Raw genomic sequence first — 16,828 nt, 5'->3', positions numbered from 1 at the left:
GCTACGGGTAAGTAAATAGAACATTCATGAGATTTTTGGTCCCATCATTAATTATTTCTGAAAGGGCTTTTAGGATACGCCTCAAAACCCCAGACAGAAAGATGACGTGCGTGACATCAAGATGCTCACAGCCGCAGCTGAAATGAAAACAAGGAAAGTCAGAAGATCTTTTGCTCCTTTTTACTCTTTACTGCAGTCCCCTGGTCCCACTTCATGCAGACCCACCGAGCCTGGAAGTGACTCCTGGCCCAGCTGCGGCTCTCAGGGATTTTGTATCTCCAAATATCACTCCAAATGGGGTGATCTGGGGACTGTGAAGAGGTGCCTGTTGTTGTTGGATGCTCCCAGTTCTAAACTGGGAGCTGGCAATTTTAAGGTGTGCACAGTGGCACTGCTCAAAGTGGGTTCCTCCTGCGTGTGGTGTCCCTGGGGAAGGCGCTCCTGCAGGAACTACTTTAAAAGCCCCAGAGAGAGCCTGGATGTGCCCCCTGGTCTGACCCGCTGCACCAGCGCTTACACATCCAAACTCGGAGCGCCCCAGGGGCCGGTGGCACCCCCTGTTTGACGGGGTGGCCCTTCCAAGGGACACACAAAAAGTGGTGTCCCACGCGTGTCTGCAAAGCCCCCGGGGCGCTTCCTCGCAGCGATCCCCCCGTGTCCGGCTCCGCAGCCGCTGCGGGCGGGGGCTGCGGGCGGGGGCTGCGGGCGGCTCCGCCCCGGCGCTCCGCGCTCCCCGCCCCGCCGGCCGCCCGGCTCCCGCCGCCGCGCCTGCTGCATGCTCGGTGCTCAGCCCCAGCCGGAGGTGGAAGATGGCGGAGCCGGGGCCGGATTGCAGCTCTCTGCTCGACGAGGATCTCTCCTCCTTCGTCTTCAGTTACCTAGCGGACAGCCAGGTAGGCGGCGCGGGGGGGGCTCTGCTGCGCGGCTCCCCGGCGCTGCACCGGAGGGGGGAACGGACGGACCCCCCCGCTGCTTGCCGGGGCACCCCGGGGAAGAGAAGAGCCGGCGCTGCCGGAGCGGGGCTGCGGGGCCCGGCTCGTTCCGCCGGGTGCCCGGGGTGTGCGGCGGTGCCGTTCTCTCCGCGGCTGCGGAGCCGGCCGCCCGCGGGGCTGTGCGCGCCCCTCCCGGGGCTCCCGGGCGGCCGCAGCCCCGCAGCCCCGCCGGCGCTTTCAGCACCACTCGCACGTGGACTCCCGCGCCCCCCCATCGGCCGGCAGTTTGGGGGGGACAGGGGACAAGTTGATGGCTCGATGGGTTTCGGTGCAGAAGCACCCCCCGGTTGTTAGGGCTCCCCCGAAGGTGGGGAGGGGGCGGCGCGGTGGTGGGGGGGGCTCCGCAGGGGGCTGCGCGGTGGGGGCTGATAGAGCCGGGCTGTGGGATGAGTCATGCCGAGCGTCAATTCCACGCATACGGGCTGGGATCTTGGGGGATGGAGGTTTGGGGAGGGGGGGTGCGACAGCGACAGGGGTCTCGGTGCTGCGAGTCGCCGGCTCCAAAATGTGGATGGGCTGTGTTTTGGACGGAGCCGGGTATTAAAATCAGATTAAGGCTCCTTGGCAGCTCCGGCGGGATCACGAGAGCGAGCCGTGCTGGCTATAGGGCTCGCATGCTTTTCCATTTTGGGGGCTGCAAGAGAGGCGCTATACAATAAACCGGGCAGGAGCCGGAGCCGGGGCTGAGCCCGAGCACGGCCGCGCATTTCGCAGTCGTCTCGATGAGGCTGCTGCAAGTGGGAAGAGTTTTCTGTAGTTATTTATCATCCCCCCCGACCCTTCACTTTCATAACCACGGATTACAAAATAGCTCTGATTGTGAAGCGAGCGCATTCATCCCAACCCTTGCTCTCTCACCAGCTCAGCCCCGCGATTGCAAACAGCCAGGAGCGTGTGTGTTTGTGGGGGACAGGACCCGGGCTAATCCTGCCGCCGTTTGGGTTCAAAACAAACACGGGCTCGAGACCTGGTAAATCAGATTTGCCCGCGGTGCGTGTGCCAGCCAGAACCAGGCAGGGCTTGCCACCAGCCAGATTGATGTAGTCCCGGCACCTCTGCCCGCCTGCACCAGCGCCAGAGCGCTCCGGCTTGGCACGGGACCGGGCGGCGTCCGGGGGCAGAGCAGGGGGAGGCAGCCTGGCTTCTTAACCGAGAGCTGCTGACAGGTTGATTACAGCAGGAGGGTCAGGAAAGGTGAGAAGTGGGCCGAGATTTTTGTAAGCACTTTGTGGGTTTTTTCCATTTTGTTATTGCTGAGGGAGCCCATGGGCTTGCAGGAGAGGAGGCTGGCTGTGTGGGACACTGTCCCCCGAGCAGGCTGCGTGTGTGGGATGCCATCCCCTGGAAGAATGGCACAAAGGCTGCAGCTCCCACCAGCCCCACTGCTCCCTGAGCAGGTGAAAGTTCCTGGCTCCACTTCCCTATAATAACCCTCCTGTTCTCAGTGTGTTAACCACGACATGAAAAGCCCTTATGGTTGCAGCATGTGCCTGGAGCCTTGTTTCTCTTTTTCTTTGCTTTTTGGTCAGGCTTTGATGTGCCAATTTAAGAATCTTATTGCAAAAAGCGACTGCTAAGAGAGGGGAAAAAAAAAATTCTACGAATTGTCATCCCTCTCTGGTGCAAGCCCACCATGTTGTGAATATTCCCTGGAAAATTTGGAACTGTGTAATGGCCTGTGCTGAAAGGAGACAATGTTGATGAAACGCTGTTGGCTGTGTCCCCTGTTTTCTCTCCCGGCCCCCGGCGTGCTCTGTGCTGGAGGGAGCAGCACAGGTAGCGCTGCTCTGAAATCTGCAGGTGTGGGAGGAGAGGAGCAGCGGGGGCAGCGTTGCAGCTCGCTGCAGCTCCCGTGCAGCCCCTCCGTGCTCTCCCGTCCGGCGCCTGCTTTCGATAATTCCGTTTCCTCTTCTGTCCCCACGTGCGCTGAGGGGCTCAGGGCTGCGATGGGAAGAAAAGAGAAGACGGAAAAAGGAAGAAAAAACAGCCCCCCCCAGCTATGATTTGCATGCGTTTGCTAAGAACCGCCTGAAGTTGTAAGCATGTGTTGTGCTTGTACCTTAACCTCTGATGAAACTGGGGGAAGGCTCCAGCCCTGGCTCTGTCACATGCTGCTTCTAACTGGGAGCGGGAGGCGGGCCGGGCTGGCGCTGACGTCTCTCCCCATTACTACTGTACGAGCCTCTGCTTACAACTGGGTTACTGCCTCCTCCGGGGAGCCCCCAAGCTGCTGCCCCAGGGACCCCAGTGCCCCAGCACGGAGCAGGTTGTCCTGAGAGGCTGCGCTGTCAGGAGGCCACGGGATGATGAATAGTGGCCGTTTCCTTCGTGGAAATTTTGAGGAACTCCTGCTCTCTCGCCTGCGCTTCTCCCCGTCCTGCTTTTGCAGTAGGTTGTGAGAAAGGCGCAGTTGGTGCAGGTGCCAGGTGATCCCTTCCCCTCCAGGGGAGGAATCCTGAGCAAGGTTCTTGGGGAGATGCACAGGGAAGGTTTGACAGGGGTATCTGCATCAGTCCCTTATTCACAAGGGCTTGTGCTGAGGGTGCTAGCTAACCTCTATTTACATATCGAGGACAGCGATGATTCACGTGGTACCTGCATTGCTACAGAAAGAAAATCAGGGTTTTTCACTTGATATCTGCCTTTCTCCTGCCAACTCCTTTTTCCTTTTTTTTCTCTTTTTTTCCTTTTTTTTTCCCAACAAAAAAAAAAAAGTGATTTTGTTCTGCTGCGCCTCAAAATGTGTCATTTCTGGGCCTGCTTAATCCATTTTGTGCGACTCTGCTGCTCAGAGGTATGAAGCTGGTTGTAGCTGGTTCATCTGCTGGCACCAGGCGCTGGGAAGTGCCAGCCAGGCAGCTCTGCCGAGAGCACCACGGAGCAGCTCTCAGCATCCCTGTGAGAGGCTGGAGCACCGTGGCTCTAACGGCTTCAATTCGTTTAAAAACCCCAAACAAAGTGCAGCAGGAGGGGGGGAAAAATAATAATAAAAAGAACCCAGGCTGCTTCTCAGAGGGATGTTTAAAGATCACATGAACTGAAATACAATATTCCCTCTTTAACTTCCCAGCCTCCTGCTAACAGCTTAATCCATCGATGAGTGCAGGAGGCACAGCGAGCCCGCGCTGGGTTGGCATTTCTAGTGCTGAAGTGGGGATGCATCTCTGATTTCTGATAGTCCTCACTGAGCTGACCGATATCCTGTGTTCTGTGGCTTTTCTCTCGAAGATTTGGGATGGGTTTGGAGGATGGACAGCCCGAGGGCCTGTGCAAAATGCATCCTCAGCTGCATTGCTGCAGCGTGGGTCGAAGGGCTGCTGCAGTGGCAGGGCTGGAGGAGGCTGAAGTTTTCTGGGAAGCAGGGTGGCTGTGTCCTGGTGGCTGTGTGCTGGTGGCTGTGTGGGGTGCTGGTTGTCCCCTGGCTGTCCCCAACATCAGGCTGTGAAGGCTGGCGAGCGCAGCAGAGTCTGAGCTGAGCCAGGAGAGAGAGAGCAGCCGGAGGGAGAGGAGGGCTGGGCTGGAACCTGCCCCTCAGAGCCTGCCCCCACACCTGCCTGCCTTCCCCCCGGGATTCTGACCGGTGTTCCCCACCTCAGGGGTGCCCTACACCGAGGGTTTTCCCCCACCTGCCTGCCTGCACATCCCTGCACCGCTCTCATGCTGTAATGGAAAGGCACCTCTCCAACAGGTGAATAATTAAGGGCTCAACGAGGGCCTCCAGCAAAGGGAGCTTTGTGAGAGAGAGGGATCTCTCTCGCGTTAACCTTTCCAATGTCAAAAGCCTTTTTGTAGGGAGGAACTCCACTTACATGAGCTCTTTGGCACGGTTGGTTGGCTAATTAAAAATGCTCTGGGAATGCCCCTTCCAATCCCAAACTCCTGGTTTTGGGAAATGGGTTTCATGTTTCTGGTGCAGGGCTGGGGACAGAGATGCCACAGGCTGGCTCCTGGCAGGTGATTTGATGTGGTGCCAAGGGCAGGAGCCCACCAGGCTCTGTGATCCCCTTTGGTGGGGCTGGGGGCTATGGCAGGATGTGAGAGCTGCAGTGCTGTAGTAATGGGACAAGGAGAATGGATCCAAACTGACACTGCGTAGGGTTACAGGAGACACTAAGGAAAAGATCTTCCCTGTGAAGGTGGAGAGGCCTTGGCACAGGAGCCCAGAGAAGCTGTGGCTGCCCCTGGATCCCTGGAAGTGTTCAAGGCCAGGCTGGAAGGCGTCCCTGCCCATGGCAGGGGGTGGAATAGATGAGCTTTAAAGTCTCTTCCAACCCAAACAATTCTATGATCCCATGAAGGACACGATTCCCCCTGGCCAGCACGTGCCAGCACCATGGAGGCTTGGGGACATCCCCGTGCTGGGGCAGAGACATTGTGCAGGACCAGTCTGCGCTGCTGCTGCCAAATGCCACCACCATAGCCACCACTTCTGCATGCCCATTGTCGCCAGGGCAAGGGGCACTGTCCCTGTGTGGCTCTGCAGCAGTGTCAGGGAAGGAAGTGCTGTCCCCAGAGACGTGGCTCCGCCGGGACCACGCGTGTGGCACCGCTTGGCCGCCACCGCGGAGCCGGGGACGCGAGGTGCTGGCAGGGCCTCGGCTGCAGACACGTTTGCCGGAGGAATCGGCTTCTGGCTCCCGCAGCTGAGCCCTGCTCCATGGCAACCCGGCGCGGGCTTATATTTCTCGTGACTGCTTGGCAGCCTGGAGTGATTTAGCAGGGGGGAACTCTGTGTGTGCCGGAGCCACCACCAGCACGGCCCTGCCACGGTGACCGCCACGCTCCCGGCCGTGTGGGGCTCCCGGCCGTGTGGGACTCCAGGCCGTGTGGGACTCCAGGCCATGTTGGACTCCAGGGCCGTGTGGGGTTCTTGGCCATGTGGGGTTCTTGGCCGTGTGGGACTCCAGAGCCGTGTGGGACTCCAGAGCCGTGTGGGACTCCAGGCCGTGTGGGGCTCCCGGCCGTGTGGGGCTCCAGGCCATGTGGGGCTCCTGGGCCATGTGGAGCTCCAGGCCATGTTGGACTCCAGAGCCGTGTGGGACTCCAGAGCCGTGTGGGGCTCCTGGGCCATGTGGGGCTCCCGGCCATGTGGGGCTCCGGCACCCTGCCCACAGCCCAGGAGTGGGCAGGATCCCCCCTCCTGCTGCCTGCAGAGCTACCTTCTCACCTGGACAAGGGGGTTTTAAGATGCCTGTGCTTGTAGTGAGGAGCCAGGGACTAAAGGTTGAAGTTAATGGGGCGGGTGGTCAGGTGAGGTAGTGACCTACTTCCAGGGGCACGGGCACCAGAGGCACTGGGTGATGGTCCAGCCAATGTGTTTCCCTTCCCTTATCACTCGGCCAATCTGCTTTTCAGCACTTTTCCTGAACTCTGACTTACAAATTATTATTTATTTATTTATGGCGGTTGGGTTGTTTTTTTTTCTTTTTCTTTCAGTAATGGGAGCTTCCAAGAAACGCCAAAGGACTTTGCACAGCTCTGGCTGCACTCAGGGCCTTGTCAGCCCTGTCCTCATCCAGCCCCGTCCCACTGCACTTCCCCATGTGGAGGCAACAGCCAAGGCCGAGCTGCTGCATTAAACCAGTTCACTTCTGAATTAAGACAGGAAAAAGTAAAAGCTGGAAATCTCCTTTGGCCCTGGGAGATCTGAAAACCCGCTGGGGGAGGGGTTTTCCATGTGGCAAGCATGGTATCTGCTGGTGGGGGATGTGGAGGGGCTGTGGCAGCCCTGGGGACACGGCCCCATGCAGTAGCCAGAGTCACCTTTGATCTCTGCCGGCAATGTGGGGCTTAGGGAAAATACTTCCCTTATCTCACATCCCAGTGTCCCGAGGCAAAGCCGCAGGCACTGGGAGCTGGGTGGGCAACCACAGCACCAGGAGTTCTCCTGGAGGAAGCATGATGATGCTGAAGGGTGCCAGGAGCATTTTCCATCTGTGTCCCCTCTGTCCCCACAGCCCCCTGCCAACCTAGATGGGGACAAAGGCTGGAGAGCCCATGGAGGGCTGATGTGACACTTCTCCCCTCCCCTGGGATGAGCAGTACATGCTTTATATGGATGTTTTTGTGCTGAGGTGGCGCCTCCAGCTCTTGCAGGGACTCCAGTTGCAAGGCAGCAGCATATCTTCACTGAGATGCATTTTCTGAATTCTTCCTGTGCGCCCTGCGGCCGGGGCAGCACCGCAGCCCCTCTGCTGAGCCAGCCACGGCCAGGCCCCTCGGTTCCTGTTTCATTTTGCTGCCAGTTGGGCTCTGAGAGCAGCAGCTCAGCACCGCTGTCACTTCTGCTCCCCCCTTTGTCTGGGGAGGCTGCAGGACACGCTTTGTCCCCGGCATGTGGGAAGTGTCATCTTTTCACCCCTGCTGCCAAAAGCTGCCTTTCCCACCTATTCCCCGAGGAACCCTCATTTCCTAATTTTCATGGACGTCAAGAGCAAGGAAATCCTGTGGCGAGGGCCGAGCGTCCTGGCCGGGGCTGTGGCCCGAGCTGGGGCAGCCTGGGATGGAAGGAAGCCCAGCTGCCTCTCTTCATGTTTGTTCTGCAAGGGGGGATGTGGCTTTCACAAGTGACAGCTGGGGACCTGGCTGTCCTGCCACGAGGTGACCCATGGCTGGAGCAGCCCCAGCTGTCCCTGGGGATGCAGCATTTTTGCTGAGCGTTTTTCTTGCGTTTTTTAGCCAAGTTCCTAGGTAGGAGGGAGTCGTGTTATTATTTTTTCATGAAGAAAGTGCATGTGTAGCTGCAGGGTATTCAGGAGACTGCCATGGCCCCTTGCATGCATGCAGTTCTGGTACACCGGGCTGCAGCCAGGCTGTGGCTGTGCACGTGCCAGGGTGGCAGCGAGGAGCTGCAGGTGACAAACGTGGCACTCACAGCCCTCCTGGAAGGATGAAGCAGGGCCAGGCTCTGGCTCTCTATCCCCTGCAGAGGCCAGTCCCTCTGCCAGCATGGTGTGGTGACACTGGTGGGCACAGAGCTGGTGGTCCTTTGCTCCACGTGTGCTGCCCAGGCAGAGCCCACAGTCCTGGGCCAGGTCCCAGTGCCCGTGTGTGGCAGAGCTGGCCAGGGGCTCACCTTGGCTGCTGCCAGGTGAACTGCCAGCACCCCCTCCTGCCATGCACAGGCTGCTCACCGGGCACCAGCACGGCGGGGCTGAACTTTGTCCAGCTTCAGCCCTGATTTCTTGGCACCTTCCCTGCCTCAGTGCAAATGTTTGCAACTTCCACAGCCCTTGGCTTCCAGCTAATTAAACTTTGCATTCCTGTTGGCTCCCTGCAAACCCAGGCTGCTTCCCTTTGCCCCAGGCTGGGGGACCTGGGGCTCTGCCTGTGCCAGGTGTGTGTGGCTCAGGGCCACCTTCCTGCACCTTCACTGCAGGAGGATTTTCAAACCTCCGCTCCAACGGCATCAGCCCCAGAGCTCTGCACAGCTGGAGATTTAAACCACCAGCATCGTTTCTCCTTTCGAGCAGGCTTGCACACAGTCACGACCAAACCGTGCTGATAATGAAAAGAAAAAAAAAAACGCAATTTTTTTTCTTAAAAAGGAAGTTTCTGTTTCTGTGTGGGCCCCACAGGGAGGCTGGCGCATGCGGGTTTCCAGTGCTAGAACCCATTTCCCAGGTAACAGAACTCCAGCCTGTGAGAACTGTGTGGTTTTCTCAGGCTGAAAGGTTGGATGGTATTTGAGCTGCTTTTTTTTTTCCCTTGTTGCTGTGTCCTTTTAAGAAGGAATAAGCATGTCTATTTATATGTATTTTGAAAATGAAAGCACGTGGCCCGTGTCCCCAGAAACCCTCACGGTACATGTTGCCACCCAGCTCTGGGGGGACACTGCTTTGCTGGTGACCATTCCCAGCCCATCCCATCAGCAGAACTGGAGCTGGGGATGAGCTGTGGTAGGTGCAGGACATTCTCCTGGGAATTCTCCAAGGCTTTGGGATGTGGAAGTGGTTGCAGCAGGAAGGAAGTTGGTGGCTGAGAGGAGCGCGATGTCACGGGGGAATGTTGGGACAGCAGGGATGGGAAGGGCTGCAGCTGCTCGCTTCTTTATTCCTGTTGACTCCTCCTGCCCGTGCTTTGAGTGGTGCTGCCTGGCCTCCCTGCAGTGCTGGCTTCTCCCTTCCTCTGCCAGGGCATCTGGGACGCAGAGTGGTTTCCCTGGGGAGAACTGAGGGTCTGCCTGCCCTGGCTGCCTCCTCTCAGTGCCCGCCTCAGTGTCCAGCAGTGCCCGCTGCCCATCTGCCCAGAGGAGCTGCAAACCCGTCTGCACATCCAGCTGAGTCAAAAATACATGAAAGGCAGATTATCAGGGGGAGACTGTCCTCATCTCTGCCGCTCACTTATGGCAGTGCAAGGACCTGGAAATACAGCTTTCAAGTTTCTCTCTGTATTTATGTAACCCAAACGAACTCTTTTTTGGAAAGAGCCACTCTGTCTCATTTAGATACCTAAATATAGCAGCCTCTCCAGAGGGAGGATTAGCCTGCAAGTGCCCTGGCGGGTATGGGACCTTTGTGCATGGGTGTTATGGGGAGTTTGAACCTCATTCAGTGGGGCCTGGGGGGATTATTCCCCTTGCCATTATCAGGGTGGTCTTGCAGTGTTCTGGGTCAGCGGGGAGCTCACGGCAGTGACCGGGTTGGGAAGCACAAACCTGTGGAGATGTGGACTGCAGGGTTTTTTCTAAATGTCTCGATGCCTTTTGAGGCCTTCTATGCCCAAACATGCTGTTTGTTATTGTGCCCTGTGGAGGGAGGATCTGTGCTCCAAAGCACTGAAGCAGAGCTGAGCTACGGGGTGAAACCTCCACATCCAGCCCTGCCAAAAGGCCCCGTGGGGCTGCAGCACCTCGGGGTGATCAGTGAGGGCTGTTGGGGATGAATCATCCCCACAACGTGGCTGGGTGGAAAGGCAGGGAAGTGCAAGGGACCTTCTGTGCCCATAGGTGCACCTCAGGTAAGGTGGACCTTTAGGGAAAGGTGTGGGACCAAGCCTTTGAAATGTCAAACTGAGGGACACCCCACAGGTGCCATTTCCCTTTGCCAGGGATGTTCATGGGCATTCAGGGACACCTGGGCGCCAGGGCGTGCACACCTCCAAGAAGAAGGTGTTGGCAGAATCCGGGCACTGTGCACATCCCATGGACCCACTTCTGCTTCTTCACACACACCAGAGCTCTTTGCCTTTGGATGAGCACAAGAGATGGGTCTGACCATGTGGTGTGGGGGGGCGGTTCTCGTGCACCCCCTGGCATCAGCCAGGCTTGCACCTTGCACCAGCATTGATGGAAGCTGAGTTTCTCAGAGGTGCACAGGGTGACCTTTGCTTTTGTCTTGTAACATTTCCAACTGCCCTGCAAGTGAGGGTGTCACTTCCAAGGAAGTGGGGAGTGGCTGGCTGTGTGTGTGTGCTGGTGTTCCAGGGACTTGGTGACACATGCTGCAGGAGTCTCTGCAGCAGGCTCATTTTAAGAGTGTGGAGAGGACACCCTTGTGTTTCCCTCTGTTCCTGCCTGCTCTGCAGGGCTGACACAAGAGCGGCTCCCTGGCCTGGTGCTGCTGCAGGGGCTCCTTGGGATTTGGAGACACACAGGAGCTGCCTTGTGTTTTCCTGCAGAAAAGCAGAGTCCCTCAGCTGTTTGAGCACTGCCTCTGTGCTTTTGGTGTGCTTTTGGCTCTGCCTCCCTGCACACCTTGTCCCCCTGCTGCCCATCCTTGCTCCTCTCTGAGCCCAGCTCAGCTATGCAGCCTGTGGTGTGCAGGCTCCTCTGCCATCCCCTGGGGCAGGAGCCACCTGGCTGAACCGTGGGACCCTGGGGATGTGTCAGTGAACACCTGCACGCTGGCTGCACACAGTGCCCTTGGACAACCTTGCGAGCCCCGCTGCCGTGTCCCCTCAGCTCCCAGCGGGCCCCAGGCAGGTCCTGTTTGGGCACTGCCCAAGTGTTGGGCCCTAGCAGGGTGCAGGTGGAATGGACAAGGCAGAGGAAGCAGAAGGAGAGGAGGTGGCACGGTGGGCTCTGTGTGGAGGGCTCGCAGTGTCCCCAGGATCCCCGAGCTCCTGGCAGATGGCTGCAGCCCTCCCGCCCTGCTCCGAGGAATACAAATGTGCGGCAGATACGGTTACCCGGCCCGGCAGCGGTGTTGGCTTTCATCTGGATCGATATCCCCGCCGGCCTGCGTCTGCGGGAGCGCTCGGCTGGCAGCACAAGCCTGCCCAGGAGCAGACACCCACCCGGGCTGTGCTGCAGCCCTTGCCCGTCCGTGTGTCCGGCTGCCTCGGCGTGGTGCGGCCGCAGCCGCGCTGTCCGGCTCCGTCATGCGTAAAATGTAATAAATAGGGCCATAAGCCTTTTACAAAGTCTATTTCCACTCTTGGATCCGGGATTTAATGCATGGCTGCTTAGAGAGGCTGAGGATTTCAGGGGTCAGCAAGGCTAATTGCACTGCTGGAATAAAAGGGTGAGTGGTGAGGATCCTGCCCGCCGGCGGGAGCGGGTGCCGGGGGTCCCAGCCCCCCACCTACTGCCCCGGCCCTCTGTGCTCCCTGCCAGCAGTCTGGGAATGCCAGGGCCAGGTGTGGCAGCCTGGCAAGGGCAGGGGTCCCCAGGGAGGTCTCTTCTGGGGCCCGGGAGGCCGAGCCAGCTGGGGAGTCACATGCTGCAGGTGTTCGGTTCCCCGCTGCTCCGTGGTGTCTGTGTGTGTCTGCCCAGGCACGGCTGGCTGGAGCGCTTGATCTTAGATTACCTGTAAGCCAGGGAAAGCCTCTGCGGGGCCAAGGGCCAGTGAGGATCAGGGCTGTCCCGGTGCCAGCTCAGCCCCAGCCTGCAGCATCTCCTGCAGCTGCAGAGGGGAGCTGGGTACCACCCTGCCAGGCTGTGCTGATGCCACCAACTGGGATGTGAAGGGATGTGTGTCCTGTAGCAAGGGGACAGCCCCACTGGGAATGGAAATGGGGGGTGCTCCAGTGCCTTGTGTGCTGGGTGGCCAGCACAGGGCTGGGGTCAGGACCTGGACAGAGCTTTCCTGGAGGTGTCAGGGAGGGGCTGACGGGATGTGCAGGCTCTGCATCACCAGGACAACCGGCAGCCACACGCGCTGTGTAAGGAGGGGGACCCAGATGCCCCGAGGCGGCCGGGCGTGCGCCCTGTGCCAGCCTCTCACTCGGGCAGGGCTGTGCCGCTGGCCACGGCAGACGGAGGACGCCAGCTCCGCTCAGTGACTCCGCTGGCTGATCCCGTCATCTCCATCTCGCGCCAAGTGCTGAAGTCGCCATGGAAACCGGCATGGCAGCAGCCTTGCCAGCGTCCTCGCTGCCAGCGCCCGGCCGGTGCCGCGCCGGTGCCGGGTGACCGGTGGCAGCCTGGGCCACCTCTGCCTGTCCCTGTTCTTTGAGGCTGTCGGTCCTGCTGTTGGGCTCAGGGATGCACACGGGGCCCTTCCCCAAAGCTATGGCAGGGCCCGATCCATTAGAGCTCCTCCATCCCGCAGAGCCTCGCAGGAAGCACAAAGCAAAAGCCCGAGAGTATTGCTATTAATAGTACCTGCTCACAAAGTTATCTTTAGCTGCACTGCTCCCACCTTCATTCATAACAGCCATGGCACGGGCCTGACTCTTCTCCCTGCTGCTGGAGTGGCTTTGAGGTAACCCCGGCATCCCCAGGTGCCCCACTCGCCTGGGCTTCCATCACTCAGCAGCCTTTCCTCTGCCTGTGGAGAGGGATGGGCTGCAAACCTTTCTCTGTAGTGGGAAATGGAGCTGGATTTCTTTTCCAGGGTTCATTTTTCTGTGCTGACCGTAACTCTGAACTCTGCTTGGCTTTGCCTCTCCTCCCACGTCGCTCCTGTGCAGCAGGGTTGTGTCTTGCCAAAGGCTTTCTCCCTGGAGCATCCCTGCTGGAAGTCCACGCTGGTGCTGGGATTTTGCTTGATCAGTGGAGGAGGCAGTTTGTGAAGTCGACTATTGGGGATGGAGTATTTTCCCCTTGTATTTCAGTGAGTGTTTTTATAGGTTTCAAGCTGTGGTCCACCCTTCCCAGCATCTTTCATCTCCAGAGCTCACACAGCTCCTGGGAGGGTGCAGGGCTTTGAAAGGGCTTTGAGGATTCAAGGGCTCATCCCACTGCTTTGAGGCAGCATCTCCCACCGTTGCCAGGGAAGGGCCTGTTGCTCCTATTCTTGAACTCGGCAGTCACCGAGTTCCTCAGGTTCCTGGGTTAATCTGTTCCTGCCTTTAATGAGCTGCCTCATTAAAGTGTTTTTCCCTAATAACCAACCCTCCAGGCTGGGTGATGTTCAGCTGCAGACAACTGGAGACCTGCAGGCTGCAAAGGGCTGTTCAGGCTGGGTGTGGGGTGCAGGATGAGCACCATCCCTCCTCTCCCACACGGTGCCAAAAAGGCTGTGAAGGGAGCAGCTCAAAGCACCCCAAATCTGCCTCTCCTGGGCTCCAGCACCAGACCTACTGCACCCACAAACTACAGGGCAGGCTGTACTGAGGGTGGCATCTGCCCTTGGGGTGCAGCAAACTGGGGTACTGGGACCAACCCATCCTGCTGCAGAGTCTTCCTACAAAATGTTCTTACCCAGGGGTTGGACATCACCCTAGGAGCCAAACCTGTGGGTGCATGCCTGCACCCCTTGGGCTGGGAGGCATCTGCCCAGCCCTAATGAGGGGTTTGAGCTGCTTGTCTTGGTGCCTGGGAGCTGATCTGGCTGGTTTGGATAAATGGAAGTGGAAATCTCCCTCCTGGGGCCTGCTCTGTGTGGAGGAGTGCGCACACAGCTTGCAGCCATGGCCTCCTGGGAGCATCCATCCTGCAGGCATCTGTCCCACCTGGTCCCCCTGTCCTACAGGCATCTGTCCCACCTGGTCCCCCAGCTCCGTGCTGGCTGCCCTGGGCCAGCAGGAGCAAGGCTGGGAGTCCTTGGAGCAGTGGCTCCAAAGGAGCAGCTTCAGCAGAGCCTCTGGTGAGGCAGCAGCTGCCACAGCCCCTGTCCCCAGGCCGTGGTTTTTAGGGTGTCAATGATGCAAGGCAGGAATGTGCCTGGTTCTGGGGCTGCTCCATTTATATTTAGCTGACCCAGTTGCTGAGCAGGGGCTGCTGGTCCCTCCTGGTGCTGCACTTGGGGTGCTGTGAGGGAATGCAGCAGCAGCATCCGGCTGGGAGCGCAGGGCTGGGCTGCATCCCTGCATCCCTGCATCCCTGCATCCCTGCAGCCTGCTCTGGAAGGGCTGGACTGTGCTGGCTCCCACCCTGCAGCCTGCCAGCCCCTCAGCAGCCCTCCCAGCCTCCCCCATCCAGCAGCACCCCAGATCCCCCAGGGAAGGAGGAGCTGTGGGGCCCCAGCAGAGGTGGGGAGGCAGCAGTTGCTGCTGCAGGGAGCAGCCTGAGGTTGTGCACAGACTGAGGCAGGAGCAGGCACTGCTCCAGCCCCGTTCCTGGAGCCCTCCCATGGGGTTCTCCTGCCTCTCCAGCCTCAGCTCACCCCGCCAGCATCCTGCTGCTGGCTGCGGTGGGTGCTGCCGCTGTGTGAGGGGCTTCAGGGAACTCCTGGAAAGCGCCGGGCTGCCAGAACACATCCTCTCAGTGCCAAGCACCTGCGAGGCAGCTGCTTCCCCAGGGCAGGAAGGAGATAAAAAGAAAATCTCTTTCAAAGGCAGGGTGGGCTCCTCCCCGGGATCAGGGCGTGTGGCCAGGATGCTTTCCCGAAAAGAGCCGCAATCCCTGCGTAGAGAGGGGCTGGAGGGGACACGGTGTTCCCATCCTGATGTCCCTGTGGCTGTGTGCTTCCAGGGCTGTTGTGGTTGGCACACCTGGAGAAAGGCGAGTCCCCAAGGCAGGTCAGAGCAAAGCACTTGCTGCGGAAAGGGAAATTAATTATGGGCACTTTGCTGCACTCCAAGTGACTGCAAAGGCTGATGTTTCTCCTGTTGGCCCATAAACTAATTGTAACGGCAAAACCTCAACAAAAGCCAGGCTCTTAAATGCTTTCTTAATTAATAATTCTCAATAATCACTTGACGTCAATGACCAATTAAAACTTTGGAGAAGGGAAGTTGTTGTTAAGTGCCCGGTACCTTTGCTCCTCAGTGGCTGCAGCTCTGATGAATCCTGCAGAAAAGCACCGGGAGGGCCAAGCCCGATGTTTTTAAAGGAAAACATTAAGCAGGAAAAACGTGAATATTCACGTGAGTGTCCACAGGGACAGGAGCAGGGAAGCTGAGCAGTCACTTGGCTCTGCTGCTCCCTGCTGAGCAGCCAGCAAGGGATGGCAATGCAGGCACCCAGAGGATGGCACCAGGGGTGCCCCTTTCCTGCCCCTCTGGTGTGCTGAGCCCCCAGGGGCAGCACGAGTGGAAGGGCATTGTTTCAGGGAGTCCATATTGCAGGGGCCTTTAAGGTCCTGCTGAAAGGCCTGTCCCATGGTGGGTCCTTGATTTGTCATGTGCCTCCTTCTCCTCCTTCTCTTTCTGCTCCTCTTTCCCACAGCCTGTCTGAGGTCAGCATCTCCCAGCTCGGCCCTGCCAGGCCTGAGAGCATCAGCAGCTGGATTTTATTGGGTGGGAGTTGAGTGGTCTCCAATCCATCTACTGTTAAGTGGAGCCTCTGGAAAGCTGCCATTCATTCTCCCTGCAGTGCTGGTTGGTGGCTGCAGTGCAGTGCTGGGAGGGTTAATGTCCTCCTCCTCCTCCTTCTCCTCCTCCTCCTCCTTCTCTCAGCTTCACAGCCATCTTAAAACTGCTGGAGCCAGGGCTGTGCACTCCCTGCTCCCACTCCTTTTACAGTATGGGCTGGCTGGCCAGGGAGCCCGGCCTGCTCCTGCATCCATCCAACTCTTTTCCTTCTTTGGATGTGCCCTGCTCGGGCTGCCCGGGCACTGCCTCCCCCCAGGGGACCCGTGCCCCTGGCCAGGGGCAATGCCCGGGGCCAGGGGCTGCCATGGCTGGGCTCAGCAGTGCCAGGGTGAGATTTTTGCCCATGTTTCTGAAGGACAGCACTGGGTGTCTGCCAGGGTGGATGCCAGCGGCTCCCGGGCACTGAGTGGGCACTTTATACCTGCAAATCCCTTGGCAGGCACTGGGAAATCCTCTCGTGGGAAAGGTGGGAGAGGGTCGGAGCTGGCAGCCAAAGGAGGGTGAGGAGCATGGCAGAGGGGAGCTCTGTGGCACAGTGTCCCATCCACGATGGGCACGGGCTGCTCCCAGCAGGGCAGCAGCACTCCTGCAGCAAGGAACAGCAGTGCAGCCCTGCAGTGCAGGGAGCAGAGAGGGCAGAGCCTCAGGCAGGCAGGCTGTGCTCCCCACTGAGCTGCTGCCCTGCCTGTCACCCCTCACAGCTGGCCTGGGGGTCCCTGGGGGTCCCGGGGGTGTTGCTGGTGGCCGTGGGAGAGTTGCTGAGCCTGTGCTGATGGCCAGGCACAGCCCCAGCGCTGTGTGTGTCAGGACAGCAGCAGCACGTGCTGCTGCCTCTGTACCCCAGTGTGGCCTCTTACCCAAATACCAGCCACTGCCCAAGGGTTTGTGCCCCTCCTGACCCGGGGGAAAGCAGGGGAAAGGCCTCTGGGGCCGAGGGGGAGGCAGAAACAGTGTCCCTGTGTCCCCTCTGTGCTGCTTCAGCACATGTCAGCACAGGGAGCAGGAGGAGGTCACCCAGGGACCACATCTGGGCATTTTTTGGGTTGCTGACCGTCCGTGCATAGGATGGTGCCTGAAAAAGGAATGAGGAGAGAAGGGGGAGCAGCACCAAAAGGCACAGGGAGGTCTTTGGTGCTGTGGTCCCCGTGGGTCAGTGACAGGAGCAGTGGGGACACTCTGGGGAGGACCAAGGACTG

At 58.9% G+C, this 16,828-nt stretch overlaps 1 protein-coding gene across 1 annotated transcript in view; it reads left to right on the top strand.

The window, feature by feature from the left end:
- Positions 1–756: 756 nt before the first annotated feature.
- Positions 757–16,828, top strand: part of PPARGC1B (PPARG coactivator 1 beta) — a 46,991-nt gene continuing 30,919 nt past the window's right edge. The window contains exon 1 of the mRNA XM_064724904.1: positions 757–893. Within this exon, the coding sequence (XP_064580974.1) occupies positions 810–893 (84 nt within the window). The 5' untranslated portion in view covers positions 757–809. The remainder of the gene's footprint in view (positions 894–16,828) is intronic.

This window comes from Zonotrichia leucophrys, chromosome 13 (assembly GCF_028769735.1).
Source record: "Zonotrichia leucophrys gambelii isolate GWCS_2022_RI chromosome 13, RI_Zleu_2.0, whole genome shotgun sequence".
NCBI classification, from domain to species: Eukaryota; Metazoa; Chordata; class Aves; order Passeriformes; family Passerellidae; genus Zonotrichia; species Zonotrichia leucophrys.
The sequence above is the reverse complement of the archived record's forward strand: the minus strand, read 5'-3'. Positions and strand labels throughout refer to the sequence as shown.